This window comes from Oncorhynchus keta, chromosome 1, assembly GCF_023373465.1.
Source record: "Oncorhynchus keta strain PuntledgeMale-10-30-2019 chromosome 1, Oket_V2, whole genome shotgun sequence".
Classification (NCBI taxonomy): domain Eukaryota; kingdom Metazoa; phylum Chordata; class Actinopteri; order Salmoniformes; family Salmonidae; genus Oncorhynchus; species Oncorhynchus keta.
In genome coordinates, this window is record NC_068421.1 from 4,724,587 (window position 1) to 4,748,025 (window position 23,439).

Genomic DNA, 23,439 nt, shown 5'->3' on the forward strand with positions numbered 1-23,439 from the left:
AAAGTAGTGCACTGTGTAGGGAATAGGGCTCTGGTCTAAAGTAGTGCACTGTCTAGGGAATAAGGTGCCATGTAAAGGAAAACTCCAACCAGAAACCCCTCTTTTGGTACTTGTTTCATTAGTCCACTGTTGACATAGTGCCAAAATGTGTTTGCATGTCAAGTTTTCAAGATATCGAACTTTCAAAATACAGAAATACAGCCAGTTTGATGCATTCAACACCACACGATGCTGCGGTTTGCACTGCTGAATATCAACTGGAGGGAGGAAGACATCAGGAGAATACAGACAGGAGAATCATGTCCGGAACAATATATATTAACTACACCTACAACACTGTGCTGAGAACCATGTTAGGTGGTCAAAGATACTGTAAGAGTTATGGGGGTGTTATGGAGAGTTGAGGGGGGAGAGAGTTATGGGATGGTGTTATGGAGAGGTAAGGGGGGTAAAGGAGGGTGTTATGGAGGGTGTTATGGAGAGTTATGGGGGGTAAGGAGAGTTATGAGAGGGTGTTATGGAGAGGTAAGGGGGGTAAGGAGAGGTATGGGGGTAAGGAGGGTGTTATGGAGGAAAGGGGGTGGGGGGGTGTTATGGAGGGGTGAGGGGGTGTTAGGAGGGGTGGGGGGTGTTATGGAGGGGTGAGGGGGTGTTATGGAGGGGTGTTATGGAGGGGTGGGGGGGTGTTATGGAGGGTAAGGGGGTGTTATGGAGGGGTAAGGGGGTGTTATGGAGGGGTAAGGGGGGTTGTTATGGAGGGGTAAGGGGGGTTGTTATGGAGGGGTAAGGGGGTGTTATGGAGGGGTAAGGGGGGGTGTTATGGAGGGGTAAGGGGGGTGTTATGGAGGGGTAAGGGGGTTATGGAGGGTGTTATGGAGGGGTAAGGGGGTGTTATGGAGGGGTGTTATGGAGGGGGGTTGTTATGGAGGGGGGGGTGTTAAGGGGGGGGGTGTTATGGAGGGGTAAGGGGGTGTTATGGAGGGGTAAGGGGGGTTGTTATGGAGGGGTAAGGGGGGTGTTATGGAGGGGGGTAAGGGGGGTGTTATGGAGGGGTAAGGGGGTGTTATGGAGGGGTAAGGGGGTTGCATGAACAGCTGAACAAAACCCTGCCGAACAACAAACAAACTAAAACTTCACAAATTGTTGTCATAATATATGCGCAAACCGTTTGGACTGGGAAGCATGCGATAGGCTTAAAAGGTGGGGGGTGTTATGGAGGGGTAAGGTGGGGGGTGTTATGGAGGGGTAAGGTGGGGGTGTTATGGAGGGGTAAGGTGGGGGGGGTCTGACCAAGTCTTCTATCTGAAGTGTCAGTCAGTGAAAAGGTCTCAGAAACAGAGCTATCGAAGCTCTCCAGTGTGTTTCAGTTTATACACACACACACACACACACACACACACACACACACACACACACACACACACACACACACACACACACACACACACACACACACACACACACACACACACACACACACACACACACACACACACACACACACACACACACACACACACAGCTAACTGTATGACCGTGTGTATACTATGTTCTCCTCCAAAAAGTCCATATTTCCTTTTCCATGTCTTGAGTGAGCTGCTCCTTTCTTCTGGCAGCTTCTCCTTCAGTTCAACCGAAACTCACAACAAGCAGTGCTGATCTAAAAACCCTGTTCCTCTGAGAACCAGGTCTGTGAGTGAACTTTATGTGTGTGTGTGTGTATATGTGTGTGTGTGTGTGTGTGTGTGTGTGTGGGTGTGTGTGTCTATGGGGCGGGGCTGCATGCAGACAGGTCTGTGACCAGTCCTTACGTCTCCAAAGAGTAATTTAACTATGTACAGTTGTTCCTAGATCAGTACTTAGATCTGTAGGATAGTTGAGCCTCATATAGGGCTCAATGTCAAAGTGAGTTCCCTGGTCAAACAGCTGTCCCGAGGTCAGTCGATAAAGAGTTTGGTGACGGGAAGATTCACTTCAGCAGGGTTTGGGGCTGTGAGAAGTCGGTAACAGCTGCTGCTCGAGGTCAAGGTTTGGTGATGTGTAGTTCGCTGGCCCCGGTGCCATTGGTGGTGGTAGTGATGATGTACTGTGTGGTGGGCTGCTGGGAGGAGGTCTGGGCATCCAGATGGGTCTGGGCTGAGTTCTGGGGGCCGCTGGCCTGCTTAGGGTCCAACTCAGACTGGCCCTCTGAAATCACATAGTGGGTCTGGAACAAGATGGTACAACAGTTAGAATGCACAGACCACCACCATACACCACTATACACCACCATACACCACCATACACCATCAAACACCACTATACACCACTATACACCACCAAACACCACTATACACCACCAAACACCACTATACACCACCATACACCACCATACACCACTATACACCACCATACACCACTATACACCACCATACACCACTATACACCACTATACACCACCAAACACCACTACACCACCAAACACCACCATACACCACCATCATACACCACCACCACCATACACCACCATACACCACTATACACCACCATACAACACCACCAAACACCACTATACACCACCAAACACCACTATACACCACCATCATACACCACCACCACCATACACCACCATACACCACTATACACCACCATACACCACCATACACCACCATACACCACTATACACCACCATACACCACCATACACCACCATACACCACCAAACACCACCATACACCACTATACACCACCAAACACCACCATACACCACCAAACACCACTATACACCACCATACACCACCACCACCATACACCACCATACACCACCATACACCACCAAACACCACCATACACCACTATACACCACCAAACACCACCAAACACCACCACCATACACCACCATACACCACCATACACCACCACCACACCACTATACACCACCAAACACCACCATACACCACTATACACCACCAAACACCACTATACACCACTATACACCAAACACAAACACCACTACCACACCACCATCACCACCACCACCACCACTATACACCACCATACACCACTATACACCACCAAACACCACTATACACCACCAAACACCACCATACACCACCAACACCACTATACACCACCAACATACACCACCAAACCACCATACACCACCATACACCACCAAACACCACTATACACCACCATACACCACTATACACCACCAAACACCACTATACACCACCATCATACACCACCACCACTATACACCACCAAACACCACTATACACCACCATCATACACCGCCACCACCATATACACCACCATACACCACCAAACACCACCATACACACCACTATACACCACCATCCATACACACGCCACCACCATACACCACCATACACCACTATACACCACCATACACCACTATACACCACCAAACACCACTATACACCACCATACACCACCATACACCACCAAACACCACCATACACCACTATACACCACCAAACAACACCATCATACACCACCACCACCAAACACCATACACCACCAAACACCACTATACACCACCATCATACACCACCACCACCATACACCACTATACACCACCAAACACCACCACCATCATACACCACCACCACCACCACTATACACCACCAAACACCACCAAACACCACTATACACCACCATACACCACCATACACAACTATACACCACCATACACCACTATACACCACCAAACACCACCACCAAACACCACCACTACATCACTATACACCACCAAACACCACCACCACTATACACCACCATATACACCACCATCACCACTATACACCACCACCACCATACACCACTATACACCACCATCATACACCACCACACACCATACACCACTATACACCACCAAACACCACTATACACCACCATCATACACCACCACCACTATACACCACCAAACACCACTATACACCACCATACACCACTATACACCACCATACACCACCATACATATACACCACCACCACCATACACCACTATACACCACCAAACACCACCATACACCACTATACACCACCAAACACTATACACCACCAAACACCACTATACACCACCATACACCACTATACACCACCATACACCACCATCATACACCACCACCACCAAACACCACTATACACCACCAAACACCACTATACACCACCAAACACCACTAAACACCACTATACACCACCAAACACCACTATACACCACCATACACCACCATACACCACCAAACACCACTATACACCACCATACACCACTATACACCACCATACACCACCATACACCACTATACACCACCAAACACCACTATACACCACCATACACCACCATACACCACCAAACACCACTATACACCACCATACACCACTATACACCACCATACACCACTATACACCACCATACACCACTATACACCACTATACACCACCATTCACCACCACCACCATACACCACCACCACCTCCATACCACCATACAACAACATTAGGGTAATGAATCATAACATAATATTGAGATTATGGTCATGAATCATAACAGAATATTGAGATTATGGTAATGAATATTGAGATTATGGTAATGAATCTTAACAGAATACTGAGATTATGGTAATGACTCTTAACAGAATACTGAGATTAGGGTAATGCATCATAACAGAATATTGAGATTATGGTAATGAATTTTAACAGAATACTGAGATTATGGGTAACTCATGTAAGGGAGCAGTCAATAAAATGTCATTTTCAAACATTTGCCAAAACACCATAAACAGCTAAACCAGCACACCTGGGAAAACACCATTATAAACCAGCACACCTGGGAAAACACCATTCTAAACCAGCACACCTGGGAAAACACCATTCTAACCAGACCACCTGGGAAAACACCATTCTAAACAGACCACCTGGGAAAACACCATTCTAACCAGCACACCTGGGAAAACACCATTCTAAACCAGGGAAAACACATTCCTGGGAAAAAACACCATTCTAAAGCACAGGGAAAACACCATTCTAAACAGACACCATTCTAAACACCTGGGAAAACACCATTCTAAACCAGCACACCTGGGAAAACACCATTCTAAACAGACCACCTGGGAAAACACCATTCTAAACAGACCACCTGGGAAAACACCATTCTAAACCAGCACACCTGGGAAAACACCATTCTAAACCAGCACACCTGGGGAAAACACCATTCTACACAGCACACCTGGGAAAACACCATTCTAAACCAGCACCATTCCACCCTGGGAAAACACCATTCTAAACAGCACACCTGGGAAAACACCATGGGAAAACACCATTCTAACCAGACCACCTGGGAAAACACCATTCTAAACAGACCACCTGGGAAAACACCATTCTAAACCAGCACACCTGGGACACCTGGGAAAACACCATTCTAAACCAGCACACCTGGGGAAAACACCATTCTAAACAGCACACCTGGGAAAACACCATTCTAACCAGCACACCTGGGAAAACACCATTCTAAACAGCACACCTGGGAAAACACCATTCTAACCAGCACACCTGGGAAAACACCATTCTAAACAGACCACACCTGGGAAAACACCATTCTAAACAGCACACCTGGGAAAACACCATTCTAAACCAGCACACCTGGGAAAACACCATTCTAAACCAGCACACCTGGGAAAACACCATTCTAAACCAGCACACCTGGGAAAACACCATTCTAAACAGCACACCTGGGAAAACACCATTCTAAACCAGCACACCTGGGAAAACACCATTCTAAACAGCACACCTGGGAAAACACCATTCTAAACCAGCACACCTGGGAAAACACCATTCTAAACCAGCACACCTGGGAAAACACCATTCTAAACAGCACACCTGGGAAAACACCATTCTAAACCAGAAAACACCATTCTAAACCAGCACACCTGGGAAAACACCATTCTAAACAGCACACCTGGGAAAACACCATTCTAAACCAGCACACCTGGGAAAACACCATTCTAAACCAGCACACCTGGGAAAACACCATTCTAAACAGCACACCTGGGAAAACACCATTCTAAACAGCACACCTGGGAAAACACCATTCTAAACCAGCACACCTGGGAAAACACCATTCTAAACAGCACACCTGGGAAAACACCATTCTAAACAGCACACCTGGGAAAACACCATTCTAAACAGCACACCTGGGAAAACACCATTCTAAACCAGCACACCTGGGAAAACACCATTCTAACCAGCACACCTGGGAAAACACCATTCTAAACAGCACACCTGGGAAAACACCATTCTAAACAAGCACACCTGGGAAAACACCATTCTAAACCAGCACACCTGGGAAAACACCATTCTAAACCAGCACACCTGGGAAAACACCATTCTAAACCAGCACACCTGGGAAAACACCATTCTAAACAGCACACTAAACCAGCTGGGAAAACACCATTCTAAACCAGCACACCTGGGAAAACACCATTCTAAACAGACACACCTGGGAAAACACCATTCTAAACCAGCACACCTGGGAAAACACCATTCTAAACAGACCACCTGGGAAAACACCATTCTAAACAGACCACCTGGGAAAACACCATTCTAACCAGCACACCTGGGAAAACACCATTCTAAACAGACCACCTGGGAAAACACCATTCTAAACAGACACCTGGGAAAACACCATTCTAAACCAGCACACCTGGGAAAACACCATTCTAAACCAGCACACCTGGGGAAAACACCATTCTAAACCAGCACACCTGGGAAAACACCATTCTAAACCAGCACACCTGGGAAAACACCATTCTAAACCAGCACACCTGGGAAAACACCATTCTAAACCAGCACACCTGGGGAAAACACCATTCTAACCAGCACACCTGGGAAAACACCATTCTAAACCAGCACACCTGGGGGAAAACACCATTCTAAACAGCACACCTGGGGAAAACACCATTCTAAACCAGCACACCTGGGAAAACACCATTCTAAACCAGCACACCTGGGAAAACACCATTCTAAACAGCACACCTGGGAAAACACCATTCTAAACAGCACACCTGGGAAAACACCATTCTAAACCAGCACACCTGGGAAAACACCATTCTAAACCAGCACACCTGGGGGAAAACACCATTTTAAACCGAGCACACCTGGGGGAAAACACCATTTTAAACAGAGCACACCTGGGAAAACACCATTCTAAACCAGCACCCCTGTGAAAACACCATTCTAAAACTAGTGGTTAGAGCTTTGCACTAGTAACTTGAAGGTTGGAAGTTCAAATCACCGAGCTGACAAGGTACAAACCTGATAAAACAGAAGTACAAGAAGTGTTTTCTAAACGGTTCATGGATGAAAATACCACTGAAATTAAAGCTGACCGCCCACACTTTAACCTCGTCATCGTTTCACCTCATAGTTATCGTATCATTTCAACAAAAAATGGTATCACTCTCCCAGTACTTTTTGGAGCTCACTATAGCTTAGAGTAACCATAAGGTGCATTTGAATTAGCTTGTCTGGCGCCAACTAAGCAGATTTCCTCTTTAGACCAAACGGAAAGGCCCTAAACACGCCTCCCTACTGGGCCAGGTGAGCTACAGCTCAGGTAAAGCATACCCACTGAGAACCAAACCGTTTATTGATAACCAAGAGAAGTAGCTAGACCCTCTCTCATAACTCACCGTCTTGACCCCAGCACTGTTGACCCCTGTGACAGGAGTGCTGGCCTCAGCGATCACGTACTGGGTATGCGGCAACGTCATCATCTGGATCTCAGAGGCTAGAGAGAGAGAGAGAGAGACAGAGAGGAGAGAGACAGAGAGGAGAGAGACAGAGAGGAGAGAGACAGAGAGGAGAGAGACAGAGAGAAGAGAGACAGAGAGAGAGAGAGACAGAGAGAGAGACAGAGGAGGGAGACAGAGAGAGAGACAGAGAGAGACAGAGAGAGAGACAGAGAGAGAGAGACAGGAGTGAGAGAGAGAGGAGAGAGAGAGAGAGACAGAGGGGAGAGAGACAGAGAGGAGAGAGACAGAGAGGAGAGAGACAGAGAGGAGAGAGACAGAGAGAAGAGAGAGAGAGAGAGAGAGAGAGAGACAGAGGAGGGAGACAGAGAGAGACAGGAGAGAGAGAGACAGGAGAGAGAGAGAGACAGGAGAGAGAGAGACAGGAGTGAGAGAGACAGGAGTGAGAGAGAGGAGAGAGAGAGACAGGAGAGAGAGAGACAGGAGAGAGAGAGACAGGAGAGAGAGAGACAGGAGAGAGAGAGACAGGAGTGAGAGAGACAGGAGAGAGACAGGGGTGAGAGACAGGAGAGAGAGAGACAGAGAGAGAGAGAGGAGTGAGACAGGAGAGAGAGAGACAGGAGAGAGAGAGACAGGAGAGAGGAGTGAGTCAGTCAGTATAATGTCTCTGTCGGTTCAACATACTGTTAAACTATGGCCTGACTCTCTAACCATTTCTCTCCCGATGTGTGCCCTCATTCCCTCCGTCTCATTTAATAAGAAGGGACATTCCCTACAGCTCAACTTAGATTTAATAGGCTGGGATATTCCCTACAGCTCAACTTGGATTTAATAGGCTGGGATATTCCCTACAGCTCAACTTGGATTTAATAGGCTGGGATATTCCCTACAGCTCAACTTGGATTTAATAGGCTGGGATATTCCCTACAGCTCAACTTGGATTTAATAGGCTGGGATATTCCCTAGAGCTCAACTTGGATTTAATAGGCTGGGATATTCCCTAGAGCTCAACTTGGATTTAATAGGCTGGGATATTCCCTAGAGCTCAACTTGGATTTAATAGGCTGGGATATTCCCTAGAGCTCAACTTGGATTTAATAGGCTGGGATATTCCCTAGAGCTCAACTTGGATTTAATAGGCTGGGATATTCCCTAGAGCTCAACTTGGATTTAATAGGCTGGGATATTCCTAGAGCTCAACTTGGATTTAATAGGCTGGGATATTCCCTAGAGCTCAACTTGGATTTAATAGGCTGGGATATTCCTAGAGCTCAACTTGGATTTAATAGGCTGGGATATTCCCTACAGCTCAACTTGGATTTAATAGGCTGGGACATTCCCTACAGCTCAACTTGGATTTAATAGGCTGGGACATTCCCTACAGCTCAACTTAGATTTAATAGGCTGGGACATTCCCTACAGCTCAACTTAGATTTAATAGGCTGGGACATTCCCTACAGCTCAACTTGGATTTAATAGGCTGGGATATTCCCTACAGCTCAACTTGGATTTAATAGGCTGGGACATTCCCTACAGCTCAACTTAGATTTAATAGGCTGGGATATTCCCTACAGCTCAACTTGGATTTAATAGGCTGGGATATTCCCTACAGCTCAACTTGGATTTAATAGGCTGGGATATTCCCTACAGCTCAACTTGGATTTAATAGGCTGGGATATTCCCTACAGCTCAACTTGGATTTAATAGGCTGGGATATTCCCTACAGCTCAACTTGGATTTAATAGGCTGGGATATTCCCTACAGCTCAACTTGGATTTAATAGGCTGGGACATTCCCTACAGCTCAACTTGGATTTAATAGGCTGGGATATTCCCTAGAGCTCAACTTGGATTTAATAGGCTGGGATATTCCCTACAGCTCAACTTGGATTTAATAGGCTGGGATATTCCCTACAGCTCAACTTGGATTTAATAGGCTGGGATATTCCCTACAGCTCAACTTGGATTTAATAGGCTGGGATATTCCCTACAGCTCAACTTGGGCTGGGATTTAATAGGCTGGGACATTCCCTAGAGCTCAACTTGGATTTAATAGGCTGGGACATTCCCTAGAGCTCAACTTGGATTTAATAGGCTGGGACATTCCCTAGAGCTCAACTTGGATTTAATAGGCTGGGATATTCCCTCACAGCTCAAGCTCAACTGGATTTAATAGGCTGGGATATTCCCTAGAGCTCAACTTGGATTTAATAGGCTGGGATATTCCCTACAGCTCAACTTGGATTTAATAGGCTGGGATATTCCCTAGAGCTCAACTTGGATTTAATAGGCTGGGATATTCCCTACAGCTCAACTTGGATTTAATAGGCTGGGATATTCCCTAGAGCTCAACTTGGATTTAATAGGCTGGGACATTCCCTAGAGCTCAACTTGGATTTAATAGGCTGGGACATTCCCTACAGCTCAACTTGGATTTAATAGGCTGGGATATTCCCTACAGCTCAACTTGGATTTAATAGGCTGGGATATTCCCTAGAGCTCAACTTGGATTTATTAGGCTGGGATATTCCCTACAGCTCAACTTGGATTTAATAGGCTGGGATATTCCCTAGAGCTCAACTTGGATTTATTAGGCTGGGATATTCCCTACAGCTCAACTCGGATTTATTAGGCTGGGATATTCCCTACAGCTCAACTTGGATTTAATAGGCTGGGATATTCCCGAGAGCTCAACTTGGATTTATTAGGCTGGGATATTCCCTACAGCTCAACTTGGATTTAATAGGCTGGGATATTCCCTAGAGCTCAACTTGGATTTAATAGGCTGGGATATTCCCTTCAGCTCAACTTGGATTTAAAAGGCTGGGATATTCCCTAGAGCTCAACTTGGATTTAATAGGCTGGGATATTCCCTAGAGCTCAACTTGTGTAAACGTCCTCTAACCCTGAACCAATCCAACGCTTTTAAATCCCTGAGTGGGAACAAAGGAACACTATATTGAAAAAACAGCTGAAGGATGTGTTCCTCTGCCCAGGTGTTGCGGACGCATGCCAGACCTTAAAACACCTGGTACTTTACATATCAGGTAGCTACGGTGCATTCGGAAACTATTCAGACCCCTTGACTTTTTCCACATTTTGTAACGTTACTGCCTTGTTCTAAAACTAATTAAATAAATACAAATCCTCAACAATCTACACACAATACCCCATAATTACATCACAATACCCCATAATGACATCCCAATACCCCATAATGACAAAGGAAAAACAGGTTTATTTACATTTTATTCAAATGTATAACAAATAAACAGATACTATATTTACATAAGTATTCAGACCCTTTGCTATGGGACTCAAAATTGAGCTCAGATGCATTCTGTTTCCATTGATCATCCTTGGCCGCAGGGCCAGACAAATTACCAGGACGTGTACTCTGAGCATGCGCTGACCAACTGGCAAGTGTCTTCACTGACATTTTCGACCTCTCCCTGGCAGAGTATGTAATACCAACATGTTTCAAGCAGACCACCATAGTCCCTGTGCCGAAGAACACCAAGGTAACCTGCCTAAACGACTACAGACCCGCAGCACTCACATCTGTAGCCACAAAGTGCTTTGAAAGGCTGGTCATGGCTCACATCAACACCATCATCCCAGAAACCCTAGACCCACTCCAATTTGCATACCAACCCTGGTCTTTCCCACCTGGACAAAGGGAACACCTATGTGAGAATGCTGTTCATTGACTACAGCTCAGCGTTCAACACCATAGTGCCCTCAAAGCTCATCACTAAGCTAAGGACCCTGGGACTAAACACCTCCCTCTGCAACTGGACCCTGGGACTAAACACCTCCCTCTGCAACTGGACCCTGGGACTAAACACCTCCCTCTGGACCCTGGGACTAAACACCTCCCTCTGGACCCTGGGACTAAACACCTCCCTCTGCAACTGGACCCTGGGACTAAACACCTCCCTCTGCAACTGGACCCTGGGACTAAACACCTCCCTCTGGACCCTGGGACTAAACACCTCCCTCTGGACCCTGGGACTAAACACCTCCCTCTGGACCCTGGGACTAAACACCTCCCTCTGGACCCTGGGACTAAACACCTCCCTCTGGACCCTGGGACTAAACACCTCCCTCTGGACCCTGGGACTAAACACCTCCCTCTGGACCCTGGGACTAAACACCTCCCTCTGGACCCTGGGACTAAACACCTCCCTCTGGACCCTGGGACTAAACACCTCCCTCTGGACCCTGGGACTAAACACCTCCCTCTGGACCCTGGGACTAAACACCTCCCTCTGGACCCTGGGACTAAACACCTCCCTCCGGACCCTGGGACTAAACACCTCCCTCCGGACCCTGGGACTAAACACCTCCCTCTGGACCCTGGGACTAAACACCTCCCTCTGGACCCTGGGACTAAACACCTCCCTCTGCAACTGGATCCTGGACTGCCTGACGGGCCGCCCCCCAGGTGGTAAGGGTAGGTAACAACACATCTGCCACTCTCATCCTCAACACAGGGGCCCCTCAGTGGTGTGTGCTCAGCCCCCTCCTGTACTCCCTGTTCACTCATGGCTGCACGGCCAGGCACGACTCCAAAACCATCATTAAGTTTGCCGATGACACAACAGTGGTAGGCCTGATCACCGACAACGATGAGACAGCCTACAGGGAGGAGGTCAGAGACCTGGTCGTGTGGTGCCAGGACAACAACCTCTCCCTCAACGTGATCAAGACAAAGGAGATGATTGTGGACTAGAGGAAAAGGAGGACCGAGAACGCCCCCATTCTCATCGACGGGGTTGTAGTGGAGCAGGTTGAGATCTTTAATTTCCTTGGTGTCCACATCACCAACAAACTAACATGGTCCAAGCACCACAAGACAGTCGTGAAGAGGGCACAACAAAATCTATTCCAGGAGACTGAAAAGATTTGGCATGGGTCCTCAGATCCTCAAAAGGTTCTACGGCTGCCAGGAATGGAGACGGGGTGAAGGTTCACCTTCCAACAGGACAACGAACCTAAGCACACAACGCAGGAGTGGCTTCGGGACAAGTCTCTGAATGTCCTTGAGTGGCCCAGCCAGAGCCCGGACTTGAACCCAGATCGAACATCTCTGGAGAGACATGAAAATAGCTGTGCAGCGACGCTCCCCATCCAACCTGACAGAGCTTGAGAGGATCTGCAGAGAATAATGGGAGAAGCTCCCCAAATACAGGTGTGCCAAGCTTCAACTCGGTAAAGGGTCTGAATACTTCTGTAAATGTGATATTTCTGTTTTTTTTATATACATTTGCAAAAAGCCAACCTGTTTTTGCTTTGTCATTATGGGGTATTGTGATGTCATTATGGGGTATTGTGATGTCATTATGGGGTATTGTGATGTCATTATGGGGTATTGTGTGTAGATTGATGAGGGGGGAAAAAAGTTTTAATACATTTTACAATAAGGCTGTAACGTATCAAAATGTGGAAAAAGTCAAGGGGTCTGAATACTTTCCGAAGGCACTGTATATCGTATGTTTTAAAAATCTGGTGCATGTAGAGCCCAGCCCAATCCAGGCAGTGGTACTCACGGTATCCTCGGTAGTTCCAGTTGCCGGGGATGTAGGCGTGCTGCACAGAGCCCTGCTGATTGGATGACGTCTGGAGGGCGTGACTCTGGGCCAGGGTCACAGGGGTCAGCTGGGCGGGGCTTAACTCCTGGGTCACCTGGGAGGAAGGGCTTAGAGGCTGACCCTGCAGGAACAACAGAGGATGATTGGTTGATTGTTGGATTGATACAGACCATGTTGAAGGTACTATGTAGCTCTGGATAAGAGCATCTGCTGACTGACCAAAATGTCAAATGTAAATTCAGTATTTGCTTTAAAACATAGCACAGGTTTAGAGTACTGTAAGGAGTTAGAACCCCGAGTAAGGAGTTAGAACCCCTCGCAAAGAGATAAAACCCCCTAGTAAGGAGTTAGAACCCCTAGTAAGGAGTTAGAACCCCTCGCAAAGAGATAAAACCCCCTAGTAAGGAGTTAGAACCCCCTAGTAAGGAGTTAGAACCCCCTAGTAAAGAGTTGGAACCCCTAGTAAAGAGTTGGAACCCCTAGTAAAGAGTTGGAACCCCTAGTAAAGAGTTGGAACCCCTAGTAAAGAGTTGGAACCCCTAGTAAGGAGTTACCCCTCACAAAGAGATAAAACCCCTAGTAAGGAGTTAGAACCCCTAGTAAGGAGTTAGAACCCCTAGTAAGGAGTTAGAACCCCTAGTAAGGAGTTAGAACCCCTAGTAAGGAGTTAGAACCCTAGTAAGGAGTTAGAACCCTAGTAAGGAGTTAGAACCCCTAGTAAGGAGTTAGAACCCCTACAAAGAGATAAAACCCCTAGTAAGGAGTTAGAACCCCTAGTAAGGAGTTAGAACCTCTAGTAAGGAGTTAGAACCTCTAGTAAGGAGTTAGAACCCTAGTAAGGAGTTAGAACCCCTAGTAAGGAGTTAGAACCCCTCACAAAGAGATAAAACCCCTAGTAAGGAGTTAGAACCCCTAGTAAGGAGTTAGAACCCCTAGTAAGGAGTTAGAACCTCTAGTAAAGAGATAAAACCCTAGTAAGGAGTTAGAACCCCTAGTAAGGAGTTAGAACCCCTAGTAAGGAGTTGGAACCTCTAGTAAGGAGTTAGAACCCCTAGTAAGGAGTTAGAACCCCTCGCAAAGAGATAAAACCCCTAGTAAAGAGTTGGAACCCCTAGTAAAGAGTTGGAACCCCTAGTAAAGAGTTGGAACCCCTAGTAAAGAGTTGGAACCCCTAGTAAAGAGTTGGAACCCCTAGTAAAGAGTTGGAACCCCTAGTAAGGAGTTGGAACCCCTAGTAAGGAGTTAGAACCTCTAGTAAGGAGTTAGAACCTCTAGTAAGGAGTTAGAACCTCTAGTAAGGAGTTAGAACCTCTAGTAAGGAGTTAGAACCTCTAGTAAGGAGTTAGAACCTCTAGTAAGGAGTTAGAACCTCTAGTAAGGAGTTAGAACCTCTAGTAAGGAGTTAGAACCTCTAGTAAGGAGTTAGAATCCCTATAGACCCCTAGTAAGGAGTTAGTATCTCTAGTAAGGAGTTAGTATCTCTAGTAAGGAGTTAGAATCTCTAGTAAGGAGTTAGTATCTCTAGTAAGGAGTTAGTATCTCTAGTAAGGAGTTAGTACCCCTAGTAAGGAGTTAGAACCCCTATAGAACCTCTAGTAAGGAGTTAGAACCCCTAGTAAGGCGTTAGAACCCCTATAGACCCCTAGTAAGGAATTAGAACCCCTATATAACCCCTAGTAAGGCGTTAGAACCCCTATAGACCCCTAGTAAGGCGTAGGAAACCCTAGTAGGCGCCATAACCCCTATAGACCCCTAGTAAAGCTTTAGAACCCCTATAGACCCCTAATAAGGAATTAGAACCCCTATAGAACCCCTAGTAAGGAGTTAGAACACCTATAGACCCCTAGTAAGGCTTTAGAACACCTATAGACCCCTAGTAAGGAGTTAGAACACCTATAGACCCTAGTAAGGAGTTAGAACCCCTATAGACCCCTAATAAGGAATTAGAACCCTATAGAACCTCTAGTAAGGAGTTAGAACACCTATAGACCCCTAGTAAGGCTTTAGAACACCTTAGACCCCTAGTAAAGCTTTAGAACACCTATAGACCCCTAATAAGGAGTTAGAACCCCTAGTAAGGGAGTTAGAACCCCTAGTAAGGAGTTAGAACCCCTAGTAAGGAGTTAGAACCCCTAGTAAGGAGTTAGAACCCTAGTAAGGAGTTAGAACCCCTAGTAAGGAGTTAGAACCCCTAGTAAGGAGTTAGAACCCTAGTAAGGAGTTAGAACCCTAGTAAGGAGTTAGAACCCCTAGTAAGGAGTTAGAACCCCTAGTAAGGAGTTAGAACCCCTCACAAAGAGATAAAACCCCTAGTAAGGAGTTAGAATCTCTAGTAAGGAGTTAGAACCCCTAGTAAGGAGTTAGAACCCCTAGTAAGGAGTTAGAACCCCTATAGAACCCCTAGTAAGGAGTAGGAACCCCTAGTAAATAGTTAGAACCCCTAGTAAGGAGTTAGAACCCCTAGTAAGGAGTTAGAACCCCTATAGAACCCCTAGTAAGGAGTTAGAACCCCTAGTAAGGAGTTAGAACCCCTAGTAAGGAGTTAGAACCCCTAGTAAGGAGTTAGAACCCCTAGTAAGGCGTTAGAACCCCTAGTAAGGAGTTAGAACCCCTATAGAACCCCTAGTAAGGAGTAGGAACCCCTAGTAAGGAGTTAGAACCCCTAGTAAGGAGTTAGAACCCCTAGTAAGGCGTTAGAACCTCTAGTAAGGTGTTAGAACACCTATAGACCCCTAGTAAGGCTTTAGAACCCCTATAGACCCCTAGTAAGGCGTTAGAACCCCTAGTAAGGAGTTAGAACCCCTAGTATTCTATCTTGACAAATGACAGCGGCCAAGGCGGCCCTGTGAAGAGACTAGTGTTTACCTGCGTGTTCTGTCCTGCCTCTGACACCTGTATGTGTTGCACCTGTATGGAGTGTTGGCTGTAACCATGGGGATCATGGAGCTGGGAAACATCCACGGTGGAATGCTGGGAGTGGGGAGAGCCCGCCTGAGGGAGGAAGAAGAAGCCAGAGACACACAGATCAGGTACATCATGTTTTTACAGGTTGAAGGGGTTAGGGTCTAGGGGTTAGGCTCCAGGGGTTAGGGTCTAGGGGTTAGGGTCTAGGGGTTAGGGTCTAGGGTCTAGGGGTTAGGGTCTAGGGGTTAGGGTCCAGGGGTTAGGCTCCAGGGGTTAGGGTCTAGGGGTTAGGCTCCAGGGGTTAGGGTCTAGGGGTTAGGGTCTAGGGGTTAGGGTCTAGGGGTTAGGGTCTAGGGGTTAGGGTCTAGGGGTTAGGGTCCAGGGGTTAGGGTCCAGGGGTTAGGGTCTAGGGGTTAGGCTCCAGGGGTTAGGCTCCAGGGGTTAGGCTCTAGGGGTTAGGCTCCAGGGGTTAGGCTCCAGGGGTTAGGGTCTAGGGTCCAGGGGTTAGGGTCTAGGGGTTAGGGTCTAGGGTCTAGGGGTTAGGGTCTAGGGGTTAGGGTCTAGGGGTTAGGGTCTAGGGGTTAGGGTCTAGGAGTTAGGGTCCAGGGGTTAGGGTCCAGGGGTTAGGGTCTCGGGGTTAGGGTCCAGGGGTTAGGGTCTAGGGTTAGGCTCCAGGGGTTAGGCTCCAGGGGTTAGGGTCTAGGGGTTAGGGTCTAGGGGTTAGGGTCTAGGGGTTAGTTAGGGTCCAGGGGTTAGGGTCCAGGGGTTAGGGATCCAGGGGTTAGGGTCCAGGGGTTAGGGTCTAGGGGTTAGGGTCTAGGGGTTAGGGTCTAGGGGTTAGGGTCCAGGGGTTAGGGTCTAGGGGTTAGGGTCCAGGGGTTAGGGTCTAGGTGTCTAGGGGTTTGGGTCTAGGTGTCTAGGGGTTTGGGTCTAGGTGTCTAGGGGTTAGGTCTAGGTGTCTAGGGGTTAGGGTCTAGGTGTCTAGGGGTTAGGGTCTAGGGGTACAGGGGTCCAGGGGTTAGGGTCTAGGTGTCTAGGGGTTAGGGTCTGGGGTTAGGGTCTAGGGGTCCAGGGGTTAGGGTCCAGGGATTAGGGTCTAGGGGTCCAGGGATTAGGTCTAGGGGTCCAGGGGTTAGGTCTAGGTGTCTAGGGGTTAGGGTCTAGGGGTCCAGGGGTTAGGTATAGGGGTTAGGGTCTAGGGGTTAGGGTCCAGGGGTCAGGGTCTAGGTGTCTAGGGGTGTTAGGGTCCAGGGGTTAGGGTCTAGGTGTCTAGGGTCAAGGTGTCTAGGGGTTAGGGTCTAGGTGTCTAGGGGTTAGGGTCTAGGGGTTAGGGTCTAGAGGTTAGGGTCTAGGGGTCCAGGGGTCTAGGTGTCTAGGGGTTAGGGTCTAGGGGTTAGGGGTCTAGGGTCTAGGGGTTAGGGTCTAGGGGTTAGGGTCTAGGGTTAGGGTCCAGGGGTTAGGGTCTAGGTGTCTAGGGGTTAGGGTCTAGGGGTCCATGGGTCCAGGGGTTAGGGTCTAGGGGTCCAGGGGTTAGGGTCTAGGTGTCTAGGGGTTAGGGTCTAGGTGTCTAAGGGTCCAGGGGTCTAGGGGTTAGGGTCTAGGGGTTAGGGTCTAGGGGTTAGGGTCTAGGTGTCTAGGGGTTAGGGTCTAGGTGTCTAGGGGTTAGGGTCTAGGGGTTAGGGTCTTACCTGAACTTGGACCACCTGTAACTGTATGTGTTGAGGCTGGTTGATCCCTCCTCCTGATTGGCTGACTGGTATATACTGGATCCTCTGGTAATCCCCTGCGGCAGTACGGTAGTCTGTGGTCAGGGTCTGGGACAGTTCTGTCATCGCCTGGGTCAACAGGTCTGTCGTCTGGGGAAAGAAGAGAATTAGTGACTGATTGGTTGATTTGTGTGTGTGAGTATGTGTGTGTGTGTGTGTGTGTGTGTGTGTGTGTGTGTGTGTGTGTGTGTGTGTGTGTGTGTGTGTGTGTGTGTGTGTGTGTGTGTGTGTGTGTGTGTGTGTGTGTGTGTGTGTGTGTGTGTGTGTGTGTGTGTGTTCTCACCACGACAGCCTCAGAAGTAGTGCCGTCGGTGGTGATGACAGCAGGGGCAGAGCAGATGACTGCGGTTGTGAGGGGAGCCTGGATGGTGTTGGCTAGCTGGGCGTACTCAGGGTGCTTCTTACGGATGTGCTGCACCATCTTAGTCTGGGGGGAGGTTTGGGGGCACAGGGCAAGGGTCAGGTCCATGAGAAAACTTGAAACTGGGTTTCAATCCAACCCGGCACAAAGACATCCCTCGTCAGTCCAGTAGAGGGACATTATATCTCTACAGGACAGTAGAGGGACATTATATCTCTACAGGACAAGACAGTAGAGGGACATTATATCTCTACAGGACAAGACAGTAGAGGGACATTATATCACTACAGGACAAGACAGTAGAGGGACATTATATCACTACAGGACAGTAGAGGGACATTATATCACTACAGGACAAGACAGTAGAGGGACATTATATCACTACAGGACAGTAGAGGGACATTATATCACTACAGGACAGTAGAGGGACATTATATCACTACAGGACAAGACAGTAGAGGGACATTATATCTCTACAGGACAAGACAGTAGAGGGACATTATATCACTACAGGACAAGACAGTAGAGGGACATTATATCACTACAGGACAAGACAGTAGAGGGACATTATATCACTACAGGACAGTAGAGGGACATTATATCACTACAGGACAAGACAGTAGAGGACATTATATCACTACAGGACAGTAGAGGGACATTATATCACTACAGGACAGTAGAGGGACATTATATCACTACAGGACAAGACAGTAGAGGGACATTATATCTCTACAGGACAGTAGAGGGACATTATATCACTACAGGACAGTAGAGGGACATTATATCACTACAGGACAAGACAGTAGAGGGACATTATATCTCTACAGGACAAGACAGTAGAGGGACATTATATCACTACAGGACAGTAGAGGACATTATATCACTACAGGACAAGACAGTAGATGGACATTATATCTCTACAGGACAAGACAGTAGAGGGACATTATATCTCTACAGGACAAGACAGTAGAGGACATTATATCACTACAGGACAAGACAGTAGAGGGACATTATATCACTACAGGACAGTAGAGGGACATTATATCACTACAGGACAAGACAGTAGAGGGACATTATATCACTACAGGACAGTAGAGGGACATTATATCACTACAGGACAAGACAGTAGAGGGACATTATATCTCTACAGGACAGTAGAGGACATTATATCACTACAGGACAGTAGAGGGACATTATATCTCTACAGGACAAGACAGTAGAGGGACATTATATCTCTACAGGACAAGACAGTAGAGGGACATTATATCACTACAGGACAAGACAGTAGAGGGACATTATATCTCTACAGGACAAGACAGTAGAGGGACATTATATCTCTACAGGACAAGACAGTAGAGGGACATTATATCACTACAGGACAAGACAGTAGATGGACATTATATCACTACAGGACAAGACAGTAGGGGGACATTATAGCTCTACAGGACAAGACAGTAGAGGGACATTATATCACTACAGGACAGTAGATGGACATTATATCTCTACAGGACAAGACAGTAGAGGGACATTATATCTCTACAGGACAAGACAGTAGAGGGACATTATATCACTACAGGACAAGACAGTAGAGGGACATTATATCTCTACAGGACAAGACAGTAGAGGGACATTATATCTCTACAGGACAAGACAGTTGAGGGACATTATATCACTACAGGATAAGACAGTAGAGGGACATTATATCACTACAGGACAAGACAGTAGATGAACATTATATCTCTACAGGACAAGACAGTAGAGGGACATTATATCTCTACAGGACAAGACAGTAGAGGGACATTATATCACTACAGGACAAGACAGTAGATGGACATTATATCACTACAGGACAAGACAGTAGGGGGACATTATAGCTCTACAGGACAAGACAGTAGAGGGACATTATATCACTACAGGACAGTAGATGGACATTATATCTCTACAGGACAAGACAGTAGAGGGACATTATATCTCTACAGGACAAGACAGTAGAGGGACATTATATCTCTACAGGACAAGACAGTAGAGGGACATTATATCTCTACAGGACAAGACAGTAGAGGGACATTATATCACTACAGGACAAGACAGTAGAGGGACATTATATCTCTACAGGACAAGACAGTAGAGGGACATTATATCACTACAGGACAAGACAGTAGAGGGACATTATATCTCTACAGGACAAGACAGTAGAGAGACATTATATCACTACAGGACAAGACAGTAGAGGGACATTATATCACTACAGGACAAGACAGTAGAGGGACATTATATCTCTACAGGACAAGACAGTTGAGGGACATTATATCACTACAGGACAAGACAGTAGAGGGACATTATATCTCTACAGGACAAGACAGTTGAGGGACATTATATCACTACAGGACAAGACAGTAGAGGGACATTATATCTCTACAGGACAAGACAGTTGAGGGACATTATATCACTACAGGACAAGACAGTAGAGGGACATTATATCTCTACAGGACAAGACAGTAGAGGGACATTATATCACTACAGGACAAGACAGTAGGGGGACATTATAGCTCTACAGGACAAGACAGTAGAGGGACATTATATCACTACAGGACAGTAGATGGACATTATATCTCTACAGGACAAGACAGTAGAGGGACATTATAGCTCTACAGGACAAGACAGTAGAGGGACATTATATCTCTACAGGACAAGACAGTAGAGGGACATTATATCTCTACAGGACAAGACAGTAGAGGGACATTATATCTCTACAGGACAAGACAGTAGAGGGACATTATATCACTACAGGACAAGACAGTAGAGGGACATTATTTCTCTACAGGACAAGACAGTAGAGGGACATTATATCTCTACAGGACAAGACAGTAGAGGGACATTATATCTCTACAGGACAAGACAGTTGAGGGACATTATATCTCTACAGGACAAGACAGTAGAGGACATTATATCACTACAGAACAGTAGAGGGACATTATATCTCTACAGGACAAGACAGTTGAGGGACATTATATCTCTACAGGACAAGACAGTAGAGGGACATTATATCTCTACAGGACAAGACAGTTGAGGGACATTATATCACTACAGGACAAAGACACCCAGACCCTAGTAAAATATTCACACTGATTGGTCTCCAACTGAGAAGATCCAAAATGAGCAGGCTTTTGTTCCTGCCCAACACTATTATGTTCTAACAGATGGTACCTTGCTACTGTACTGCTTGGCACAGTGCGGGCAGCAGACGGGGGCGGTGGCGATCGTTCCCGTCAGTTGGGTGTGTGTGCTCAGCATGGGGTCGGGTTCCCCGGGGACGGCAGGGCGGAGCTTCCTGATGCTGGGGGGTAGTTCCGCCCCCGGGTGGTTCTTCAGGATGTGGGCCTTGCGCTTACTGGCCGACTTATACACCTGGGGGAGGGGTTATGTCAGCATGTTGTGAAGATAGACAAGACAGAGAGACAGGGTGGTTCTTTATACTCCAACTTTAAAACTTCCATTTAGTCTCTCAGGTGGTTTGGGGTTTTGACCTGGGAAGATGCATCTTAAACACTGGAAAACATTGAAAAGGGCAAAGCTTTACCTGAGCAAAATCAACAATGCTGTTTCATAAACAAAAAATAATTTAATTAAATTGCAACCTGTTTTCCTAAACTAAAAATAATTTAATTAAATTGCAACCTGTTTTCCTAAACTAAAAATAATTTGATTAAATTGCAACCTGTTTTCATAAACTAAAAATAATTTGATTAAATTGCAACCTGTTTTCATAAACTAAAAATAATTAAATTAAATTGCAACCTGTTTTCCTAAACTAAAAATAATTTAATTAAATTGCAACCTGTTTTCATAAACAAAAAATTATTTAATTAAATTGCAACCTGTTTTCATAAACTAAAAATAATTTAATTAAATTGCAACCTGTTTTCATAAACTAAAAATAATTTAACTAAATTGCAACCTGTTTTCCTAAACTAAAAATAATTTAATTAAATTGCAACCTGTTTTCCTAAACTAAAAATAATTTAATTAAATTGCAACCTGTTTTCCTAAACTAAAAATAATTGAATTAAATTGCAACCTGTTTTCATAAACTAAAAATAATTTAATTAAATTGCAACCTGTTTTCCTAAACTAAAAATAATTTAATTAAATTGCAACCTGTTTTCATAAACTAAAAATAATTTGATTAAATTGCAACCTGTTTTTCTAAACTAAAAATAATTTAATTAAATTGCAACCTGTTTTCATAAACTAAAAATAATTAAATTAAATTGCAAGCTGTTTTCATAAACTAAAATAATTGAATTAAATTGCAACCTGTTTTCATAAACAAAAAATAATTTAATTAAATTGCAACCTGTTTTCATAAACAAAAAATAATTTAATTAAATTGCAACCTGTTTTCATAAACTAAAATTAATTTGATTAAATTGCAACCTGTTTTCCTAAACTAAAAATAATTTAATTAAATTGCAACCTGTTTTCCTAAACTAAAAATAATTTAATTAAATTGCAACCTGTTTTCATAAACTAAAAATAATTTAATTAAATTGCAACCTGTTTTCCTAAACTAAAGAAGAGAACTGTTTCAGACAGACATCTGTACCTTGTCACAGTACTGACAGAAGTAGTCTCTGTTGGGTTTGATGATGGGAAGAGTGAGCTCAGGAACTTCCTCTATACGCATCTCAGGGTGCCGCTTAGATAGATGGTTCACCTAGGATAGAGAGAGGGAGTAGGGTCGGTATAAAACACACAGATCGACATAAAGCTCAATTATTGGCAGAGTGAAGCAGAGGGGAGGTTAGCATTTTATATCATACCCCCAAGACATGCTAACCTCTCACCATTACAATAACAGGTTAAGTTAGCATTTTATATCATACCCCTAAAACATGCTAACCTCCCCTGTTATTGTAATGGTGAGAGGTTAGCATGTCTTGGGGGTATGATATAAAATGCTAACCTCCCCAGTTATTGTAATGGTGAGAGGTTAGCATTGGGGGTATGATATAAAATGCTAATCTCCCCTGTTATTGTAATGGTGGGAGGTTAGCATGTCTTGGG

At 45.8% G+C, this 23,439-nt stretch overlaps 1 protein-coding gene and 2 long non-coding RNA genes across 7 annotated transcripts in view; 1 reads left to right on the forward strand and 2 right to left on the reverse strand.

Moving 5' to 3' along the window:
- The first annotated feature begins 793 nt into the window (after positions 1–793).
- LOC127908063 (uncharacterized) lies at positions 794–1,471 on the forward strand. Its single transcript, XR_008066156.1, has 3 exons — positions 794–857; positions 1,079–1,232; positions 1,275–1,471. It is a non-coding gene; the product is annotated as an uncharacterized LOC127908063 (long non-coding RNA).
- The window catches only part of prdm10 (PR domain containing 10), an 85,228-nt gene continuing 63,197 nt past the window's right edge, over positions 1,409–23,439 (reverse strand). For all 5 annotated transcript variants that reach the window (XM_052464733.1, XM_052464921.1, XM_052464795.1 and 2 more), the window contains exons 17-24: positions 22,979–23,089; positions 21,580–21,780; positions 18,295–18,438; positions 17,934–18,101; positions 16,207–16,332; positions 13,300–13,462; positions 7,689–7,786; positions 1,409–2,206 (exon numbers count right to left, since the gene is read on the reverse strand). In XM_052464733.1, the coding sequence (XP_052320693.1) occupies positions 2,024–2,206; positions 7,689–7,786; positions 13,300–13,462; positions 16,207–16,332; positions 17,934–18,101; positions 18,295–18,438; positions 21,580–21,780; positions 22,979–23,089 (1,194 nt within the window). In that variant the 3' untranslated portion in view covers positions 1,409–2,023. The remainder of the gene's footprint in view (positions 2,207–7,688; positions 7,787–13,299; positions 13,463–16,206; positions 16,333–17,933; positions 18,102–18,294; positions 18,439–21,579; positions 21,781–22,978; positions 23,090–23,439) is intronic.
- Positions 4,806–7,014, reverse strand: LOC127908041 (uncharacterized). Its single transcript, XR_008066098.1, has 6 exons — positions 6,943–7,014; positions 6,762–6,851; positions 6,497–6,555; positions 5,336–5,394; positions 5,080–5,197; positions 4,806–4,945 (listed from the first exon to the last, which is right to left on the reverse strand). It is a non-coding gene; the product is annotated as an uncharacterized LOC127908041 (long non-coding RNA).